Genomic DNA, 20,062 nt, shown 5'->3' with positions numbered 1-20,062 from the left:
CTGTCACTGCTGCTGTGGTGCTGTGATGCCATAGCTGGACCGAGTGCAGGCTGACTGCATATCTGTGCACTATCCTTTCTTCTGGTCTGCAGGCATGATCCCAGCTCACCTGAGAACTCAGAGATCCTTAAATCTGGCTGAGGAGCTGTGGACAGTAATGGTTAGGTGTTAAATACATCTTTTGCCAGGTACTCAGTTGTGCTGCTCTGCTGTGTAAGTGCATGTATGTACTGTATCATCACAGAGGAAGAAGACATTTGCTGTATGCCATGAAGAAATTTATTTTATTTACTAAGCTGTGGTTCTGTTCATCAAAGACAGCATTTATGTCTGTCATATATAATATTCTATGTATAAAATAATGGAATTGTGGTAATTGTCAAACAGAAGTTATAAATGGAAAATAGAATTAAAATAAAATGGACAAAGGAATCTTTTTTCTTAGCAAAATTAAAGGAAAGCTGGCAGCAGAATGATATTGGAACTAAGCTGGTAGGAGAAAATATGAGTAGGTCTATTAATTATGCTGCTGCATTGAACTAAGGAGTTCTGTTTGTGAAATTTTCACAGTGAATTTGTGTATTTATAGAAGTAAAACTGTTTCACATTTTCTGTGCTCTAGTTCAGTTTTATTGCTAAAAAGAAATAAATATAAAAATGCAGGATTAGTTTAAACTGAAAATTTAATTCCAGTGAAATTATCATCACAGTGCTTGAACCAGTGAAAGTCAGAAGCAAAAGGGATTTAGGACTGGGAAGAGTGACATTCTGATGTACATTGTTGCTTTTCACTCTGCTGTGCATGGCAGCCCTAGTAAACTTTTAGGTGCTTGCAACTTTATGGTTAGTAATAATAATATTGTCTTGCTAAATGGTGGCTATTAAGACTGAATATATAATCCCAACCAACAGTTTGCTTAGAAAATTTTGTCCCTTTTCCCTCCGTTTCCTAGGATGGTAATGTATGGTATGGTATTCTGAACTGCAGTAAGTAGTATTTTCTTGTTGGGAAGTTTTCTTTGAGTCAGGCTTTGGTTTCAAAAGATAATGAAGAGGAAGAGGTAACTAATATAACACACAACCCATTCGCTGTTCCTTCCCCACTTTTCCACATGGTATGTTCCGAGCACTTGTCTTGTACAAGTTCTAACACTTGCTGGGTCTGTCTGTGTAGTGAGTGATTCAGCTCACTGATGTGTCAGAAAATTAGCTGGGGAAAAACTTGCATAGATTTATGCTGTGTTAATGAGCTAAACAGTCTCCCAGAAAGATGTGTCAAGGAGCTGGGACAGCCTTTGGAGGCTGTGGGTGCAGAGAGCATGAGAGAATTGTGGAGAGAGGTGGGAAGAGCAGGGGAGAACAGCGAGGACTACGACTTATTTTTTTTATTTGGCAGGACAAAGCTGTTAGACTCAGTTACTTTTAAAACCACAGTGTATATTTAACTGAAAATAGTTTTCTGTGTATGTGATGTGTGATTATTCACGTAGGTCTTTCTGTCTGTCTGTCTGTCTATCTATCTATCTACCTATTTTTAACTCCTGGCCTCAAGCTACTATAAGAATGGAATGATAGCTGTATTTTCCATCTTCATAATAGACTAATTTAGAACATCAAAACCAATTATTGAAATACAGAGGGGAGGGTTATGGTGCAGTGTGAGGTGGTGATATGTGAATTATTATTAAATGAAACACTAGCTCTGAAAATCTTGAGAAGTCTACAGACTTTGCATTGTTGTGATATGCAAATATAAGAGAAAAGTTAAATCCAAAGCTTAACAATAAATAGTTTTATGCTTAGCTATATTCTGGAGTATGTATTACAGCCAGTTCACTGCAGGTCTGACACTCCTAAAAATTGCCGCTTCAGGCCAAGTGTTCGTGTTTGAGTTGCCACTTCGCTTTTGATTGCAGTTGATGATGTGCAAATCCCTGACATTTTATGCTGCCCCTGCATATGAATGCATGAAATATACACACCATTAAGGTGGGCCCAGTCCATCTCCCAGTCAAGCCAGTGGATCACTTCCTACCGATATCTGTAGGATTGGGCTTTAGCCGTGTGATGGAACTTTTCTGTATTTTACTAAGATCCAGCACTCTATTTTCCTAGTTTTTCTATACATAAAACCTAGATAGATGCAGTGATATTTATGCAGCAGTTTTAGCAGATGGCTTTTGAATCATCTATTTTCAATGAAAAATGAAAAGACCAGACACGTACATAAAGGCTGAATTAATCTTTGTAATTAAATAGAACATTACTTTGCTGTGAATTATTTTAGCTTTCAGAATGTATTTCATGCTAATTTTCAGTGAACTGTAATTGTATTAAATTTTTGTATTTTTAGAAGATTGAAAATGATCTTCACAAAGTTATTGTGAGTCAAGTTGATATACGGAAGATCTGTGTCAGACTCATAAAACTTTGTCAGGGTGAGATATGTGTTTTGTTTTGATTTGGTTTGGTTTTTTTTACAGTAAGTACAATATGTCAGTACTTGGTGTTGCTAGCAGGCCTATAAAATACCCAAATCATACTCTGATTCTCAGAAGGCTCACATGCCAAGCTTGGCTGTCAAGTGAAAATTCGACTAGACTGGAAACTGGGATGCTTTGTAGCATTGAAAAACATGTGCATTCCCACATTAGCAAGTTGTTAAGTCAAAAGTGAAAGGTCGTTTATTTTTTTTATCTCTGTAGTAAACTGACTTGCAATGCTCTCATCGTGACAGAAAGACATACTGATGATAAAATCCGAACTGTGTGTAAATCAGTGGGGAAACTTCCATGCGTAATTAGCAGTAGAGGGAGTAGTCCCACTCTGGGTCTTCTGCCTTGGAGCCTGCTCTCTCTGGCTGCTGGGATAGAAAACAGTTATCATGACTTACTCTAAAGCATGCTGCTTCTCTGTGTCACCCCCTGCAAGAGCCTCTTGCTTTTAGTGCAAGGGGGAGGAAGCCTGCGGTGATGAGTTTTCTTAATTTACTCGACAGCCTAAGGTAGGCTGAATACTTAACAATAGCTGGAGGGAGTACCACATCACTCCTTTTCTTCCTGTACACATGGTTATTTAATATGCAAATTAGAGAAAGGAATTAAATGAACCTTTAAACCATAAAAAGTTGAGCACGGTGTGTTTACGGCGGATTCATGTGCAATTACCTCGCGGCTGGTTCCTGTACATTTGTCACATTTCATTTGCTTTCCCTGTATGTATGTGCATACCTCCTGGAAGGCCAGTCTCTTAAACATAGTTTTAATCTTATCAAGGGGAAAATACTGAATTTATTATCAAAGAGTAGGCCAGTTGTAGTAGAGTTATCCACTTGCTTGTGCTGTATGAATAAGGAGACTTTGAAATGCTGTTAAATATTACTCAAGTGAACAGAAAAGAGAGCCAAGGAAGCAAGCGATATCCAATAAGCAAATTTAGAAACTTGCTCTTAATGTAATGCTTTCTAACTAGTCTGTTGTGTAAATTGAGCTGTTTGCTGGACTCAGCTGAATAGGCTTGGACCTCATGCAAAGCCTCTGGGGGGAATCTGAGGGATCCCTGGGAGGATTGGAGGGTTTCACAAGGATTTCAGAGGGCTTCCTATGTCTTCTCATGGGTTTTGCTTTGGCTGTAGGAAACAGTCCTCCCCGCCAGGAGCCACATGTGTTTCACTGTTGACGTCAGGGAACTTACTGGTGTGCCACAGCCTTCTGGCCTTGCCACCTGTGCTTCCTGCCCTAAGCGTCTTTATGGGCCTAGACCCCTTCCCAGGCGGGAGTCAAGGTGCTGGGGGCGGTCCTCCGAAAAAAGAGATGCCCTTCGTTCTTCAGACCAAGCAAACTTATTCTTCTGTTCCTCCCACACCACAGTGTGGAGATAAGGCGGCCCTGGGCCACTTGCTGAGTAGGATCTCAGAGGAGCATGGCACACCTCTAAATTTTTGGTTGCATCATAGATACTATTAGGACCAGTTTGAAAGACATTCCTTTTCTGGGACAACCTATATAGGGAGACATGGATTGCATATGACAACCTTGTACCAATCTGCTCTCCATCAGCTCTTGCTCTAGATATTCTCAAAAAGGCTCCTAAAAGATGTTGTTCATTTGTGATTTTAGATCATCTTAGAAGTTTTGTAATGGTGTTTAAACATGTACTTATGTTTTCTAATAACAAGTTAACTTGGTGGTGTAGTAATAATGCGGGTACTTTTCTGAATTTTTGTTATCCTACATGACTGGTGGAACATTTAAGAAGACATCAGAATTACAGTTCTAGGAAGGTCTACCTTAGAGTTTCCTGTCTTATTTGTTTAGAGATCTAACCACACATATTGTGGTAAGAACTTGTAAGTAACAAATGCAATAACATAACATTTTCTCTCTCTCTCTCTCTCTCTCTCTCTTTATCTCCTTCCCTCCCTTCCTCCCTCCCAAAATGCAGACAGGTTGATAAAACATCAAAGTACTAGCAGCAGCATTACCTTCTGAGTTTACTTTCAAAAATTGCTTTGAGGCCAACTCTGTTATTTCTTAGGGTTTTATAAAACCTTTATAAAAAATATGTCAGTAGTGACTGACTATTTTTCCTTTGTGCTTGGAAACCTTAATCTCATTACATCAATTGTGAGAGTCACAAAGCAAGAGCATGTGTGACCTGACAAGCAAACCCAGCTTTCCGTCTCATCTTCCTGTCCTAATGCAGCAGGGTCATGACAAGAGTAAAGGATTTAAGTGTCACTAAAATAAAAAGTTAATGTTAAATATCAATTGTATGGTTATTTCTGGTATTATATGATTATATATGATATTTAGGTCAACCTATTTCAGACCTGCTATGAAGGAGCCTGGAGGAATCATTCTCACCCTTAAAGATGTTTGGTTAAAAGTGGAGTCTAAAAGGGCCAAACCTGTTAGTTCCAAGCTGCTCCTCCCAGTGGGCTACTGTGGAAGAAGGGATTGAGATGGATGTGGCAGATATTCCACAAAAACCCCAAAATGTCCGTGCAGTGAAGTGGGGATGGACATACTGTGGTCACAACCAGACAACTAGCACCACGGGTTTCAGGGCAGGGCCCATCTCTGCTTCTTTCAACAAAGAAGCACTGCCAGATCTAGGCTGGCTTCATCGTCCTCTGCATTTACAGCCAGTGAGGCATGAATGTATTTGCTTTTATTTGGAAGACAGTCCAAGAGCTTTTATTTGGAAGACAGGAAGAAATTAAGAGTGTCTTGAAATGATATAACACAGCTCAAACCCAAAAATGTTCTTTCATGTGCCAAAAAAAAAGATCAGTAATTTTTGATGGACATTGTACTGGCTAAATCATTAGTGAATTGTACTGACACAGTTAATCCTTACTTCTTCTTTAAAAGCCTCTGTTGATTTTTCACAAGTTGTGCTATAAATTGTTTTTAAAGGGTTTACTCTTCACCATATAAGTTGGGTTTTAGATTAAATCTGTTTAATAAAAATGCAAAGGGGCTCAATTAAGTAGATTCAACGCAGAGGCTACTGTGATTCAGATGGGTACTTGGGAACACATGCAGAACATTAGAGATTCACCAAACTTGTTTAAGCAGCTGACTTAGTAGAAACTAAAACTGATGAGTTTTGGTCTTTGCTTTCTCGAGACTAGTTGCAACTAGGATCTAAACACCGGAAATGGAAAAGGAAATTTTCCAGTTCCTTGCAAAGTTCAGTCAGCTGGACCTGACAACACCACCAGGAAAAAAATAGACACTCTTGATTATTTACAGACTTGCAGATGAACTGTGTTTCCCCCCACTACCACCTTTTTATCCCTCCCCTGGCCTCCAGGGACTTAAAGTATCTTGAAAGGCTGCTCTGCCTTCTGGAAAACTGAGAAAACATAATCGAGAGTTAATTTGGCTCATTTAGTATTTCCTGTTCAGCATTTGTCTTCCATTGCTTTTTTTTATCACTACGGATATTTGCATGACAATGGGATCTTTCTTGTTTAAGAGATCATCTGCTCCCGCTGTTAATTGCCTACCTGAAGTTGTAATCTTCTGTTTGTGACATCTTAATTATCCCAACCACAATTAATTGTGATGTCACAAATGGAGGATTATGACTTTGTGTTGAAAATGAGATTAAGAAATGGAAGTTTGATGAAGCAAAGAGGCCTTCTTGAAAAATAAAAGAAGAGACAAAATAATTTTGATTTAATGGGGGCAGTCCTCCATGAGCTTCATTTTTACAGTCATGGCACAGACATTTTTAGTTCTTGCTGTCATAGGAGGTCCTGTTGTATCGAGACAGTCTGGATGGGGAGAACGGAGCAAGGATTTCATTGTGAAGGAAGGGAAATCTTCCAGGGGAATCTTTCCTTGAACAGTCAGCCCCTGCAGCAAGAGGGAAAAAGAACTTGGTGGATGCCAAAGAGGTCCAGGCTTTGCTTGCAGAGAGCAGAATGCAGGGTTGTTATATCTGCATTTGGTTTAAAGGCCAATCCTATTCTTGAACTTCATATCTTGCAATGTTCATTGGAGTTTAGATATCTGAGTTTGAAGAACAAATTTCCAGAAGAGCGCTTTTTGAGGGGTGGGGGGAATTCCAAAGACTTCAGGAGAAATTATATTCAGCATCTTGAAAACATACAAAGTGAAAGCTTAGTGCTACCCTTTTGTGCTACCTTTAATCCACCATGTCTTTAATTTATTCTTTGTACTTGTCATATTTCACTTCTTGGTATGTCACCTTACCCTTTTGAACCCTTCTGCCTTTCTTCTGGAAATGTGTTGTTTCCACAAAAATTCTGGGTGGCCTGCTGGGGGCTTTTATTTGATTGTTGTTTTTTGTTTGGTTGCTTTTTCTTTGGTTGGTTGGTTTTTTGGTTTTGTTGTGGTGGTTTTGTTTTTTTTTTTTTTTGTGAAGCCATTACTAAGGCTGTTTATATACTCACACCATGATTTATAAAGTGGGAATACTCTACAGCTACTATCACCTCACAAAAGATTGTTTACACAGGTTGTACATGAACACTGAAACCATGTCATAACTGAAAGAGGAAAAAAACCCAAAGTTAATGAAAAGCGAAGTATCTTATTTTAACACCTTTACTGACATTAGGGGAAGGGCAAAGGCCGTAAAGTAGATGGATGAAAGTGGAGAATGAAACAATGATCAGCCCTGTATTTTTGGGAAAGTACAGTGACCTTAAGAAAAGTGTGCACTCATCCTCAGGTGTAAATGGAACTGACCTTCAGTGGAACTACATCAGTCTTCACTTGCTGGGACCCAGGTTCATCCATATATGTGTATTAAATCTATTTTAACAGTAGAATGAGTACCAGCTACTGCACCATAGTGAAATGGGCCATTTCCCGTTATTTTTTGGAAAACGTCGTAAAAACAGGCACTTGACCATCTGATTAACACAAAAACCAGTAGGAAAAAGCAGCTGTCAAGATTTTGCACTCAAACACATTGCTGTAAGCCTGCAAAAGCTCTGCAGGCAACAACAGACCCACTATGATAATCTGACAACAGAACCCGGACCATCCATGTTGTGCTGCAAAGCTCATTTGCGGCACCAAGTTTACCTTGTATGCAAGTTGGTTTGGAGTTAAATTAGGATGCCTTCAGGGAGGCACAATAGTACAAAGTGGAAATAGAATGAGGGGGGAAAAAAAAGCCATATGCTGAGAAATGGTTGTATCTGCCAATGCTTTATTTTTTTTTTTTTATTTTTTTTTTCAAAGGCAAAAGCAGTTATGGCAAAAGTTGGATACCCTCAGTTTATAATGAATGACACATATATTAATGAGGACATCAAAACAGTAAGTGTCAGACTTGCAGATTTCTTTTACATATTGCATCCATCTTTTACATATTGCATCCACTATTTGCTCTGTTTCGCTGGTCTCTAAAATCAAAACTCCTCTTTTGTTTGGCACGCATCTGGAGTTCTGCTTGCCTGGTTATTTTTAGAGGTTGAATTAAGCATGCTAACTCTAATGTCTAAATTGTCAATCCCTGTGTGTCTGAGTGAGACGACCATGAGGTTTGCTGAGAGTAAAATATGCCTGGGTGCAAAGAGCTTTCCTGCTATTAAACATTTTAAAGGTTAAACATCCATGGTCATAAATTTTGCAATTAGTTATAAAAATGAAACAAAAAAAAAGCATTTATCTTCAAAGTAATGGTCTTCAAAAACCGTAATGCATATTTCCTCAAAATATCACAATTTATGATACCCTATGTAAGCTCCCCTCTTCTCTCCAGGCTATGATTTTTTTTAATGATTGTTGCTCATAATTGTACCTTGAGGTCCTAAGCGATGTATGGGCCTACTGTCCTGGCTGCTGGACAAGATACTGTGGGGGCACTCCTTCCTGACCTGCTATCTGTTCAGCCTAACTAAGGCAGGACAGCAGATGATGAAGAAGAATATATTTTACAATTTTCCAAAGGGGAAAATGTGGCATGCATGTCCTTGATTTTATTCTACAAACAAAGTAGAATCAGAAACTCAATCCTGAACCAGTAAAATACAAGAGTGATGGTCATCTTAGCCAGAGAACATGAACAGACGCTAAACAGAGGCATAATTTATTGAGAAAACTTTGAAGAACCAACTCTACCAGCCTAGTCGTTTCTGGAAAGAGCAGAGTGAGATGGTGCTGTGAAGGCAGTGTAATGAGGCAGAGGATGTGACCAACTTTATCACTCATTATATGGACTTTTTTGCCCAGATAAGTAGTAATGTTTAGTAAAAAATGCTTCTTAATCACAGTTGCAAAACCGTAGTTTACATCTGAAGTGCCACATCCTCACAAGTCCCAGTATTGCTTGAAACTGGTGACAGGGATATCATCTGGATTTAGAAACTAGTAGCATCCCTTTTTCTTGCATGGTTAATTGTTGTGCATGTGTAAGGGTTACTGTTAGATTTGGAGGTTTATGGAAGCATGGAGTCCTATGTCTGTAAACATTTAATGTGTGAAACAGTAAGAAAGCAGTGTCAGAATTGTTGGAAAGCACAGAGTATGAAGTATTTGTAATAAAATGCAGAAAACACTGAAAAAGAGGGCTTTTTTTTTTTTTTTTTTTTTTTTAAGCGGTTCTAAAATGCACTTTAAAAAATAAAAGTAAACCTATTTATTTCCTTCTGGAAAAGAGGTTATCTTAATAATAGCCATAGAAATGTGCAATCTGCAATTCGTCTTTGGGCACTTCTGATTTCCTCAGCTCCTCTCTGATCAGGGAAGAGCTTTTCCAATGTTCCAGTCCCTTTTGTAGATCTGTTCAGCCACTGCTTATTAACTAAGCTCACACAGTATTTTTTCCTCCTACCGTGAACATTTTGCTTGCTTTGATAATGGCTAAAAAATTAGGTGATTATGTTGTTTAAAATACAAGTTATGTTTGTTTTCTGTCAGCTTTTGTTTCCTCGGATGTGCTTTAAAAATGCCTGTGCTTTGTCTGTACAGCTGAAGTTTACAGAAAGTGACTATTTTGGCAATGTGTTGCAAACTCGCAAATATGCAGCTCAATCTGATTTCTACTGGCTTAGAAAAGAAGTTCCAAAAACAGAGTGAGTAGATAAAAGGCAAATTTACATAATCTTCTATCAATATGTTAATTCATATTATTTGATTTTTGCAATTTATGTTTTAATAGAATTATATACTCAGCAACATATTAGGATACTAAAGGCCTACGGGCAAACCCCCCAGTTATTCAGAAACTCCTGTGGATATTTTTTTTGTTAATTTCTAGGTATGCCTGTTCTGATGCACAGTAGTCATATGCTTGCAGCTTAATTTAATGAAAAAAGGGGTAATTGAATCTCAATTAAAAATGGATTATGTCTCTTGGTCACAGTTAGAGTTTGGAATGGTACAGCAGGGATTTATGAAAGAAATTTTCTAAGAATGGAATAATGAGTAAGAGATAATGTTATTATTAGTAATAACAATCAGCATTGTTAGTTACCTGCTGATGATAGCAATGATATGGAATAAAACATAATACAATTTACATATGTTTTTATTTATTTGTAAACATCAGGGTGCAGATTGTGTCACATACTGCCATAAAAAACATGAGAGAATCAATCTCTTTTCTTACTGGTGGGTAATCAAATCCTTAAAATGCAAATTAAAACCTAAACAGAACTTAATTAGTCTAATCATGCTACTTAAAAATTATTCCTTCTGCACAGAGACTTTGAAATCGGTGCTGCTGCTCAGCTGCTGTGTGGTATTTCCTTAGGGCTCCAGAAATTCCTACTCAAACTCAACCATACCTTGTTCTGGGGGTAACTCTGAGTTGTGCGTGAGGCAAGTAAAGGATATCAGCAAGACAGGCACTGGCTATTCCTGATTAGAATGTTGTAACGTGGCCCCATATTTTTAAGGGGTTATTTATAAGTTAATTTCAATTGTGAATTTTACCTTCTCATCACACCCTTCTCTGACATTGCAATGGTTAATCACAGGGGATGATTTTACAGGCTTTCCTTCTGCCCTGGATGCCAGGGCTAGATTGTGACAGTACATTCTCCTCAGACCAACAGTTTTCATGAGAGCAGTGAAGTAATACTTGCCTCTCTATAGCAATGGTGATTGGCAACCTGTTCCTCATGAAGAGCATTGGGGCAGCACTCACACAGACCGCGTAGATTCTTGGCACTGTGGGAAATCTTCCCTGTAAGGAAATTAATTGGCAGGTAATCCCTGACTGTACTTCTCAAGGGCTGTAATGTGAGAACGGTTGCATGGGTATGCTTAAAAAATGAAGGTTTTACCTGATTACCCACTACAAGATTGAACACTTTGTCATGCTTGTCTTTACCATCTTATTTCAGGGACTACTTAACATCAGTCCCCTCATCACCCTTGTCTTGCTTTTCTTATCATTCCGCAGGGCACATTCTGGCCTGGGGGATGCCAGTTGGATTTTTGCTCTTTCCTTTGTCAGCACAGCTATATGCTCTGCCTTCTGCAGGGCTGGGGCTAATCCCCACCTGAGCTTTCAGTTGTAATTATTCCTGCTAGGAGATTATTCTACCTTTGCACCTGTTTGGTGATAGAAAAGGGCTCTGAAAGTGATATCACGCTATTTGCTTTTCTGTGTCTGCTGAGGGGCACATAGGCACAGACAGTCATTGCCATATCCAATCATTTTTTAAAAAATTATTATAATAAACCAGTAACTCCCAACCGCTAGTCTGAGGTGTGTCAAATATGGTCTTAGAAATACCAGTATTTGCCACATTTTAACTATTGTACTCTACTGCTTTCTGATGCTTTTACTTTTCTTTTTTTCTTTCTTTTTTTTCCTGCTTTTGTGGTTTTTTTCTTAAGCTTTCGTATTTCATAGAACTCCCAGATCTTTGGTCCACACTGAAGCTTGGCACTGTGTTGAGAATTACCCTTGGGGTTTTGTTTGTTCACTTAATTTCTTCTTTTCTCTAGTTCAGTAGCTTGTAGCATAGCATTTATATTTAGAGATCGATATTATAAGATCGTCCAAGTTGTGGACTGGAAAAGATAAATAAGAAAATGAGTGTTTAAGAAAGTTACCTGCTAGTAAAGTAATATTACTCCAAAAATGTAAACCACTATATTTACCAACCAGATTTCTCAGCAATATTATTTCAAACTGGACTCACTTTCCTCACCATAGTCAACTAAACGGAAAATCAAAATGATGGCTCACTAAAAGAACCAGGGAAACACCACATAAGAGCTGGGACATACAAAACAAAGGAGTTTGATAAAGCAAGGGGAAATGTGAGTATCAAAGTGGAAATCAGTTATTCTGGAAATTCAACAGTTTTGTAATCTAAAAAAAGGAAATTCCCCCAAAAGCAGAAGTAATTATCAAAATTCCTTGTCCTCTCTTCTGCTCCCTCCCATCCTAGCAGTTATCTGCCTTACAGGAAAAAGAAGTATGGAGGAAGTCAGGTGAGGCATTGCTGAGGGCACGAATGGGGGGACATACGCGGTCCAGCTGGTACTAAGAAGCTGTGACAAGGCACAAGGACGCTGGAGCTGCCTGTTCTGCCTGTCCCAGGGGCCAGGGTCCCCCGCGGGCACTGCAGCTGCGGGAGGTGCAATTTGCTGTCCTCAATACCTGCTTTGGATACCAGCTGTGATCCTAACAGCTGGCTGGGGAGATGGTTGTCGTCTTCACAGCTGGCTCTGTCAAACAAGATAAGAAGTGCTCAGGTATCAGGAGAGAGGCATACAAAAGGGATTTGTGGCAGGAGCTGGGGAATATAATGCATATTCCTCAGGTTGAATCGAGGGAGCTGAACGGAGGAGGTGAAGCTGGAAGGGGGGAGCATTAGAGGAAGGGGACCAGGTGTGAAGACAATTATACTAACCCAGGTGAGACACAACTAGAGCAGAGGGATGTGAAAGGCAGTGCATGGAGAAGTGGTGGCCATGTGTAAGGGAGAGAGAAAGGAGAATCAGGGTTTTAGTAGTGCTTGCTTATCCATCAGTGGAGCTATATACATTCATACATACAAACATACATACACGTGTCTGTATATACAAACACAGACCCATACCTTTTTAACAGAGATTGAATCTGTTCTTCTTAACACTGACATCATAGTTAGTGATAGTTAGGTAGCAAGGCATCAGAGGACTTCTTGGGTATATCATTTCATTATTATTAATCTTTCTCCTTTGAAGCCAGGACATCTACCTCTAAGGATTTTAGACCTGGCTAAATCTTTCTTCACTTTTCACTCAACTTTCAGTGCTGGAGATGTAGGCATCTAGTAACCCTGTAAGAGGACGCAGAGGAAGCATACTATGAGAAGATTCCTGGGTGTCCTCCAGGACCTATTCCAGTTTCTTGACCACACACTATTGTTTGTAAGCCCTGGCTCTTGGTTGGCCACAGGGGAGGGCAGCTCTGAGAGGTGCTGTGTTGGACGCCATTAAGAACAGTGGAAAAGCTCCTTCTGCAAAAAAGGGAAAAGCAGCCACGAAAGACATTGGGCAGGCTGTTGTCTGTTGGAGAGATGCTGTTGGTGAGCTCAGAAATCCTGTGGGTGGACCTGGCCTGGAGAGGAAAAGCAGGAAAGAAGCATTCTGGAACCATTTCCTGGTCTTTGAACCTCATTTTAAGCAGTCGTGTGGCACTAGAAGCTGGGCCCAGCCTTACTATCCCAGTTTCTTGCCCAGTCCCAGGGGAGACTGATGGCAGCCTGGCCTAGGTGGCTAATCCTCTGTTTCTACACAGGAAAATGTATAAAACAGTCTAACAATAAGAAGAGAAAATACGTTTTTGAAAGTCATCTTGAAGATTGTCTGCCCTTTAGAAGCTTTTCTTTATAGTCCTTTCTTCAGAAGAGATATTCCACATTCCAGCCTCATTACCAACTTTGTACAGCCTTTCACTTCTAACCAGGTTAAGTGTTATACATTCACAAGTTCATTTTCTTTACTTATATGATTTTAAAAAAAAAGTCTTACTTGGGACATTGAACACCAAATCCTGCTCCACTTGAGAGATTTCTTCTAATTAAAATGGTTGAGAGAATAAAATTGAAAATTCAGTTTGTGCTTTACAGACAATTAAATTAACAAGCTTTTCCCTGTACAGTTAAAGTTCTCAGCCACCCCTTTTCATGCCTGGCAATGTAGTACACTATACTCCTAACTCAGAAAGGAAGATATCACAGAGAAAACTGTAACTTAAAGAGAGTATCTTATAAACCTAAGAGAGTATCTGCCCCACTTGCTATCTCAGTGCAGATTTCAGATTTTAATTCTACAGGAAAAATCTCAAACTTACAAGTGTCAAGTCTGCAGATTAGGTTTTGTCTGATGCAGTAGGTAATAGGTAATGTTATAGGACATCATTTAGAGCTGTCCTTTTTCACATGCTAATAGCAAATGAAAACAGTGTAAACAATTCTAGATTTTTTTATATTTAGTTTAAAAAGTTTAGAGGTTAAATAGGTTAAGAGGTTAGAGTCTGTTGTACCTGTCTTTTTTTTTTTTTTTTCCCAATCCTTTTGCTAGTAGATCAAATGAAATTGTAACCATACCCAGAGCAAATGCCCAGGCAACCTGACTTCAAATAAGAATGAGAGAACTATTTCTAAATTTGCTTCACCTTAAAATTTGACAGCGACACCTATTACAGACCTTCATATAGTAATTCGATATGTTATTAGTTAAGGTCTGTCACTGAAGGTTCAGTCAATTCAAGAAGCTCACCAAAGGAGGATGAGAGATGAGAGGTGAAGCTGTTCTGCTAGTCTGAATGGAAGCAGTCTCGGTTATTTTTGTTCTTTTATGGAAAATGCTTCCTAGATCTTTTTAAGGGTAGCTCAGAATGGTACAACAAAATGCTGGAGTGAAAATATGCTCCTTGCTGAGTGTCTAAACATCAAGTATGAAATTCAGCAGTATACTTTGTTTGTCACTGGACAAATCTTATTCTTCCCAACTCCTCATCTCGGCTGCTAAGTCTTCTCTTCCTAGCTGCTTAAAAACATAACAAACTTTATACAAGGTCATTCTTGTGGCCTGATTATGAAAAAGCAACTTGGAAAGAACTTAGTACAGTTTTATAATGAGAAAATCGAGGCTGCTATCAGTCTTTGGCTCATATTACGCTCAGGAAACAGGATGGACTCTGTTACTGTAGTGGTAGATCATAAAGAAAGAAGCAGTCTCAGGATGGGAATTTTGTGATGAGTCTTAGCTGCTAGTATGAGTTACTAGTCTATGAGTTCACAGATATGAAAGCATGGTGTGATGTCTTCCTTTAGTAGCTGCGGACCAGATGGCAATAGCCTTTGCAGTTGCTCTCCAGTAGAGTGAGGTGACCTCTGCTGGCACGTATGTGCATCACTGGTTAGCTCCTCAGTAAAAGTGGGTGCAAACTTGTACTATTAGAGAGGTGTTGAATGTCAGTTAAGAGCTCTTTGACCACTGTTCTTGGTGGTGCCTATCTTGAACTACCTGTGGTAAGCCCCTGGGGCTGGAGCAGCAGGGAAGGTGGGGAGAATATCAAAGCACATTTAGTCTGTTTTGAAGTATCTATTATCTGTCTCAGACTGTTGATCCAATGACTGGAAATGAGAGGCCCTGTAAGATACTTCCTCTAAGAAGGATTTGTTGTCCTGGAAGCCTTTTTCATGCTTAAAAGTTGCTGTTTGAGAGCACAGAAAGGCCATTTTAAGTAGGACAAGCCAACAGGGTGAGGTAGAAGTCACAACACTATGTGTCTTTGTCCAAACTTACAGTAAAATCTAAATTGAAGTGTTGAGTGTTTCAGATGGGTTCTTTCCTCATGAAAAAAGGGACAGAGTCCTCCAGAGCTACTGCTAATCCTGGAGAGCAGGTCCCACCACACAGGTGGCTGGCTTGAATCCTTCAAAACAGTTCAGCTGATTGCTGCTATGAACAAACTTGAAATTGATATGTAGTTAATTAAGCCCCCTAATTTTTATCCCCTCACCTTAAGCATTCTTTCTTCAGTTTTCCATTAACTCACTAAATTGCCTCTAACATTTAATCTCTTGATTATAGAGGAAACAGAAAACACACCAAAAAACCACCTCCCCGTGCTCCTCCCCTTCAGAATCTCCTAGTAAAAAACCCAGGGAGAGTTATCTCCAATAGGCAATTAAAGCCTATAATGTGATGGATGGTTAAGATGACACCACCGTTTGCTTTCATTGGTTAGTTTTTCCTGTTGCTGCACTGTAAAACAAGCTACTCAGCTTTGAAGATGAGAGAAGCAGATAAATTTGTTGATAAAAGACAGAATGCTGCCATACTAAAACTCTCCCCTTTGTTGCATGGTTTACGTGAGAACATCAGTTGCCAGAAAAACAGTCAGGATCTGCAGATAACTCATTCATTTGATGGTGCTATTTTAAAGCACAGATTGTGTATGTATGTGACTGTCACTGACATCACACATTTCCCCTGTTCTGATAGACATTCCTTTGTCTTACTCTTTGTTTTGCAGCTCCTATCTCTTCTCTTTGAAAGAAGTTTTCCAAAGCAATTGTATTGCATTCATTTGGCTTTACAAAACTTCCAAGTAATGCATTCATAAAGACATCAGGATCTTCCTCTTTGGATATTTACTCGAGTTGTTTCTAATTTATTATGAATTAACCACTAATTCTCATGATTTTACTACTTTTCTTTTATCTCAGTTTTTCCTTATAAAATCATAAAGTGAAATCTTGGGCTCACTGAACTCGGAGTTTCAACTGAGGGGATTTGGATCTTGCTGAAGCCAGCTGAGATTTTCCACTCATATGGGTGAAACCATTATTAATGTAGACGAGGTTAAGCTAAGCAGATTCATAAATCCTATTTGCTATTCAAATCTAGGTTTCTATCCAGTATGTATGAGAAATCTAACTATGAGAAGAAATGCTAATATTCTTTTAAAATTTGTTTTGCCTTGCAAGACATCCATTTATTTATGAGCATACTGATAGCCGTGTTCATTGTGTAGGGTACAGAACCTGAAGCTGTTTATTTTGAATTTAGGTTCTCAGAAAGCACCTGCCCAGGTTTCTGGCATCATCCTAATTATTCAAGTAGTTGTTCAGCAAAGCGCCTGAAGCCACTTCACTTGTTTCAAAATTGTCTACTGTAATTTCAAGAGGGAATTTCTCCACACGTGGTTGAAAGGCACCTAACAGAGTTTTCACAGCTGCTATCACTGTTGCAGCCTCTGTTGGGTGAACTTCAGTTCATTGGCCCGGCAGATCTCACAAGCACAACGGTCACTTAGAATTAAAAGAGATTAGATAATAGGAAACTTAACAATCACTTCTCTTGAACATTCATTGCACTTAAAATAAAGCCTTTAAACAATAGATTTCAATGTTCCAGAAAGCATTTAGGTAGCATGTGTTGAAATGGAGAAATACTTAAACTTTAATATAGCCTGTCCTTGACATTTTGCTTCCTTTCACTGAGTTCACTCTCTACCTTTGCTCATTCTATTCATAAAGTTGTGTAAGCGTACTGACAGCTTATTTCTTTTGCTCTTACTACAGGTGGTTTACAAGCCCAACTACTGTAAATGCTTTTTATAGTGCATCTACCAACCAGATCAGTGAGTATCTGACTTCTGAGCTTCCTTATAAATTGCTGGTTTGGGAAATGTATGTGTCAAGCTTCAGATAATGTCTGTACAGTTTTGTGTATTTGTGACTGAAAACAAGTGAGAGTGTAGTTCTGGAAAACCCAGGGTTCCCACAAGTTTGAATTACTGTTGTTTAACGAGTTACCACATGTCAGTTGAGTTGCAGTGGCCGTTAGCTTAAATCACTTTTATTAAAGCTTAATGTTTCCTTCTTCTGTTTTCTGTAGCAAAAAGATGTGTACACATACCTTCATAAATATACAATGATAGCAACTCAGTGCTCTAGTATTAATAAATATGTAGCAAAAAGCATGACCAGAGAAGACTGTGAGACAGACCAGAAAATCTAAGAAGTGGTGGCCAGTGGATTTGTTCAATACCTTCAAGGACAAGGAGTGGTATCTGTAGTTAACTTAAAATTCTTACCTGTATAGTTTGATGAAATTAACTTGTATGCACAGTAAAACCTTTTTTATGCTAATTTTAGTTACTGGTGGTTTTTAGAGAGCATAAATGTGGATTTGGAAGCATATGAGGTGAAAGAGCTGAGTTTTTCAAAGATGTATATGGATTTGGATATTCATTCCCATTTGCTTTAATGGGACTTTGCATTGGAAATTTCCAACTGGCTTTAAACGTCTATACCAGTATTTCTGTGTACAACAGCATTATGTTTACCCTGACACTCTTCACTGTCATGAGGCTTGCAAGTTGAATCAGCCTTCTTGTTCTGTGCCATCAGCGTCTGGAAGGCAGCTGCCAAAATCTCTGGGGTCTCAGTCTCAAAGGACAGGTGTGCCAAAAATCCTGGAGTGACTTCCCCTTTTACTTCTGAATCTCTTTAGGTTGCAGGCGGAATTAGTTTTTGACAGGGACAACATGAATGTATAACACTGAAGAGGTTACAGCAGAGGACTCGCAATCTGGGTCTGCTGGTATCTTCTCCTACCTATTTCTGTAATCAGTTTTTGCCGTCAGACCATTCCCTTAAATTCTTTTGTGTCTAAGTGAGCTCACTTATAAAGTGTGTGTGATAATTAGGCAGTTCTTTTGATTAAACTTATTTCAAGGCCTAGATCTCTCTACCTCAACTTAGAGGGCTCCCATCATTAAGCAGCCACATTTTGCTGATCATCTGAGGGAACACTCAAGGCAGATTTCCCTGAGCTGATCACAGCTCAGAAGTACCTGTAAAGCATGACAGGCACTTTTTCTGGTGAACTAAGCACCAGCCACCACTGCTGCTTCAAATGTATTTTGTGAACAGAGGGGAAGCCTGGTCACTGCAAAAAGAGAACCATTGTTGTTATGTCTTCTTTGATATTGGGTCCTTTCAAGTTTCAGTAGCATTTGGCTGTCTCAGCCTCTCTGCCATGGCACATCAGGGGAAGCTGTAAGAGAGGCTGGAGTCACTGAAGCTAAATTTCCCACTCACTGTGTCTAACAGTGTCATGAAGCAGAGAGCTGTCAAACGTAACCAATCAGTCATGGGTGTTGAGGCAATTGTATTTTCTACCATAACTGCTGACCTTCTTGTACTGCTGGCATCTGACCTTGAAGTTTGGATAGTGATTCTCACTGTCCTTTTAGGACTTTTCCTAAGAGGAAAAGGATTTAGGTGGCTCTTCCTGAATAAAACCCTCTCCTATCTGAAAGAGCGGTACAAATGTAATCATGCCCTAAAAGCAATGCACATTAAGAGGGAAGATTTAAAGAAAGGCACAATACAAAGTCTTCCACTGCTGGCTGATGTGATTTGCAAGGGAAGAGGCCTCAACAGATGTGGGAGGAACATGCTCAGGCCTGAAGTTGTTGATAAATACTTGGCACATCACTGCTGAGTTCCCATTAATGCTGCTGGGAAAGAACTTCACTTCAGGAGGCTGAAGTTTGCGAGCCCATGCATACTTGTATTGTGTGATATATATGCCAGGAAAATCTCACCCACAGCAGTTACAAGCTTACTGCTTTGCAGCTATGCTGCCAGTAGTAATCCGTACAAAGTTCTGCCAGGGCTGGTGGTATGCTGCAAAAACTGTGGCCTTTTTAAAGCCTAGTTAAACAACAGAAAAAAAGTTCTATAAAAGAGAGTAATTTGGGATTGAGAAATAAGCATGAACGATAAACAGTTATAAAATAAAATATAAAGTTGTGATATAGCAAGCCCAAAAAGATTTTGAGGATCAACTTTCTAAAAACATAAGAACTAGTAATAAAACCTTTTTTCAAATACACTGAAAGAGGAGAGTCTCTAAAATAAGCATAAGAATAAGATAATTCTTTGGATTGGAAAAATTTGTGAAGTTCTTACCCTGGAACTTTTTCTGATGGGAAGTAAGTCCCATGAAGTGTTTCAAATTTAGTGTCAATAGAAGATACTTTATAAGAAATTCATAAATGAACTTTGACAAATATAAAGACCAGATAATATTCTCCCAGGTATTTCAAAGGAACTTAGACAAGAAATTGCCAAACAACCATCTTTGATGTATAGTTTATCACTTATAGTGGCCTTAGCACAGGAAGAATAGGTTTAGCATGTGTTGAATGCTATTTTTCAAAAGAGAATCCAGAGGGATCTGCATAAAAAGTTATTCTAGAACCTATATGAAGGAAACTGATTGTGATCACAACATGAATGAATAGAAGAGAATGAATAAGCATATGATATAATTTTTAGAAAAAAATAAAGCTCTTTTCGCCTATTAGAGCTAATACTTTTTTTTTTTAAATTTTGAAATTCAGAAGGCATTCAGAAATTCAAATGCATCATATACTATGTTTATTTCCATAGAACACTTTCCCAATGCTATTAACTAGAAGTTATCCTGAGAAAGAAAGATTCCTTGTTTTCAAAATAGGTGCTATGAGGATCTGTGCTGGGGAGCAGATGATCTGAAAAAGAGGGCATTCTGTTCTGAACAAAAGAACAGACAGATAG

The 20,062-nt window shown here is 38.9% G+C and overlaps 1 protein-coding gene across 1 annotated transcript in view; it reads left to right on the top strand.

The window, feature by feature from the left end:
• Window positions 1–20,062, top strand: part of PHEX (phosphate regulating endopeptidase homolog X-linked) — a 90,843-nt gene that overhangs the window by 51,148 nt on the left and 19,633 nt on the right. Inside the window, exons 13-15 of the mRNA XM_030476877.1 lie at window positions 7,728–7,805; window positions 9,459–9,562; window positions 17,033–17,091. Of these exons, the coding sequence (XP_030332737.1) occupies window positions 7,728–7,805; window positions 9,459–9,562; window positions 17,033–17,091 (241 nt within the window). The remainder of the gene's footprint in view (window positions 1–7,727; window positions 7,806–9,458; window positions 9,563–17,032; window positions 17,092–20,062) is intronic.

The sequence above is a fragment of the Strigops habroptila genome, chromosome 2 (genome assembly GCF_004027225.2).
Source record: "Strigops habroptila isolate Jane chromosome 2, bStrHab1.2.pri, whole genome shotgun sequence".
In the NCBI taxonomy this organism is placed as follows: domain Eukaryota; kingdom Metazoa; phylum Chordata; class Aves; order Psittaciformes; family Psittacidae; genus Strigops; species Strigops habroptila.
The sequence above is the reverse complement of the archived record's forward strand: the minus strand, read 5'-3'. Positions and strand labels throughout refer to the sequence as shown.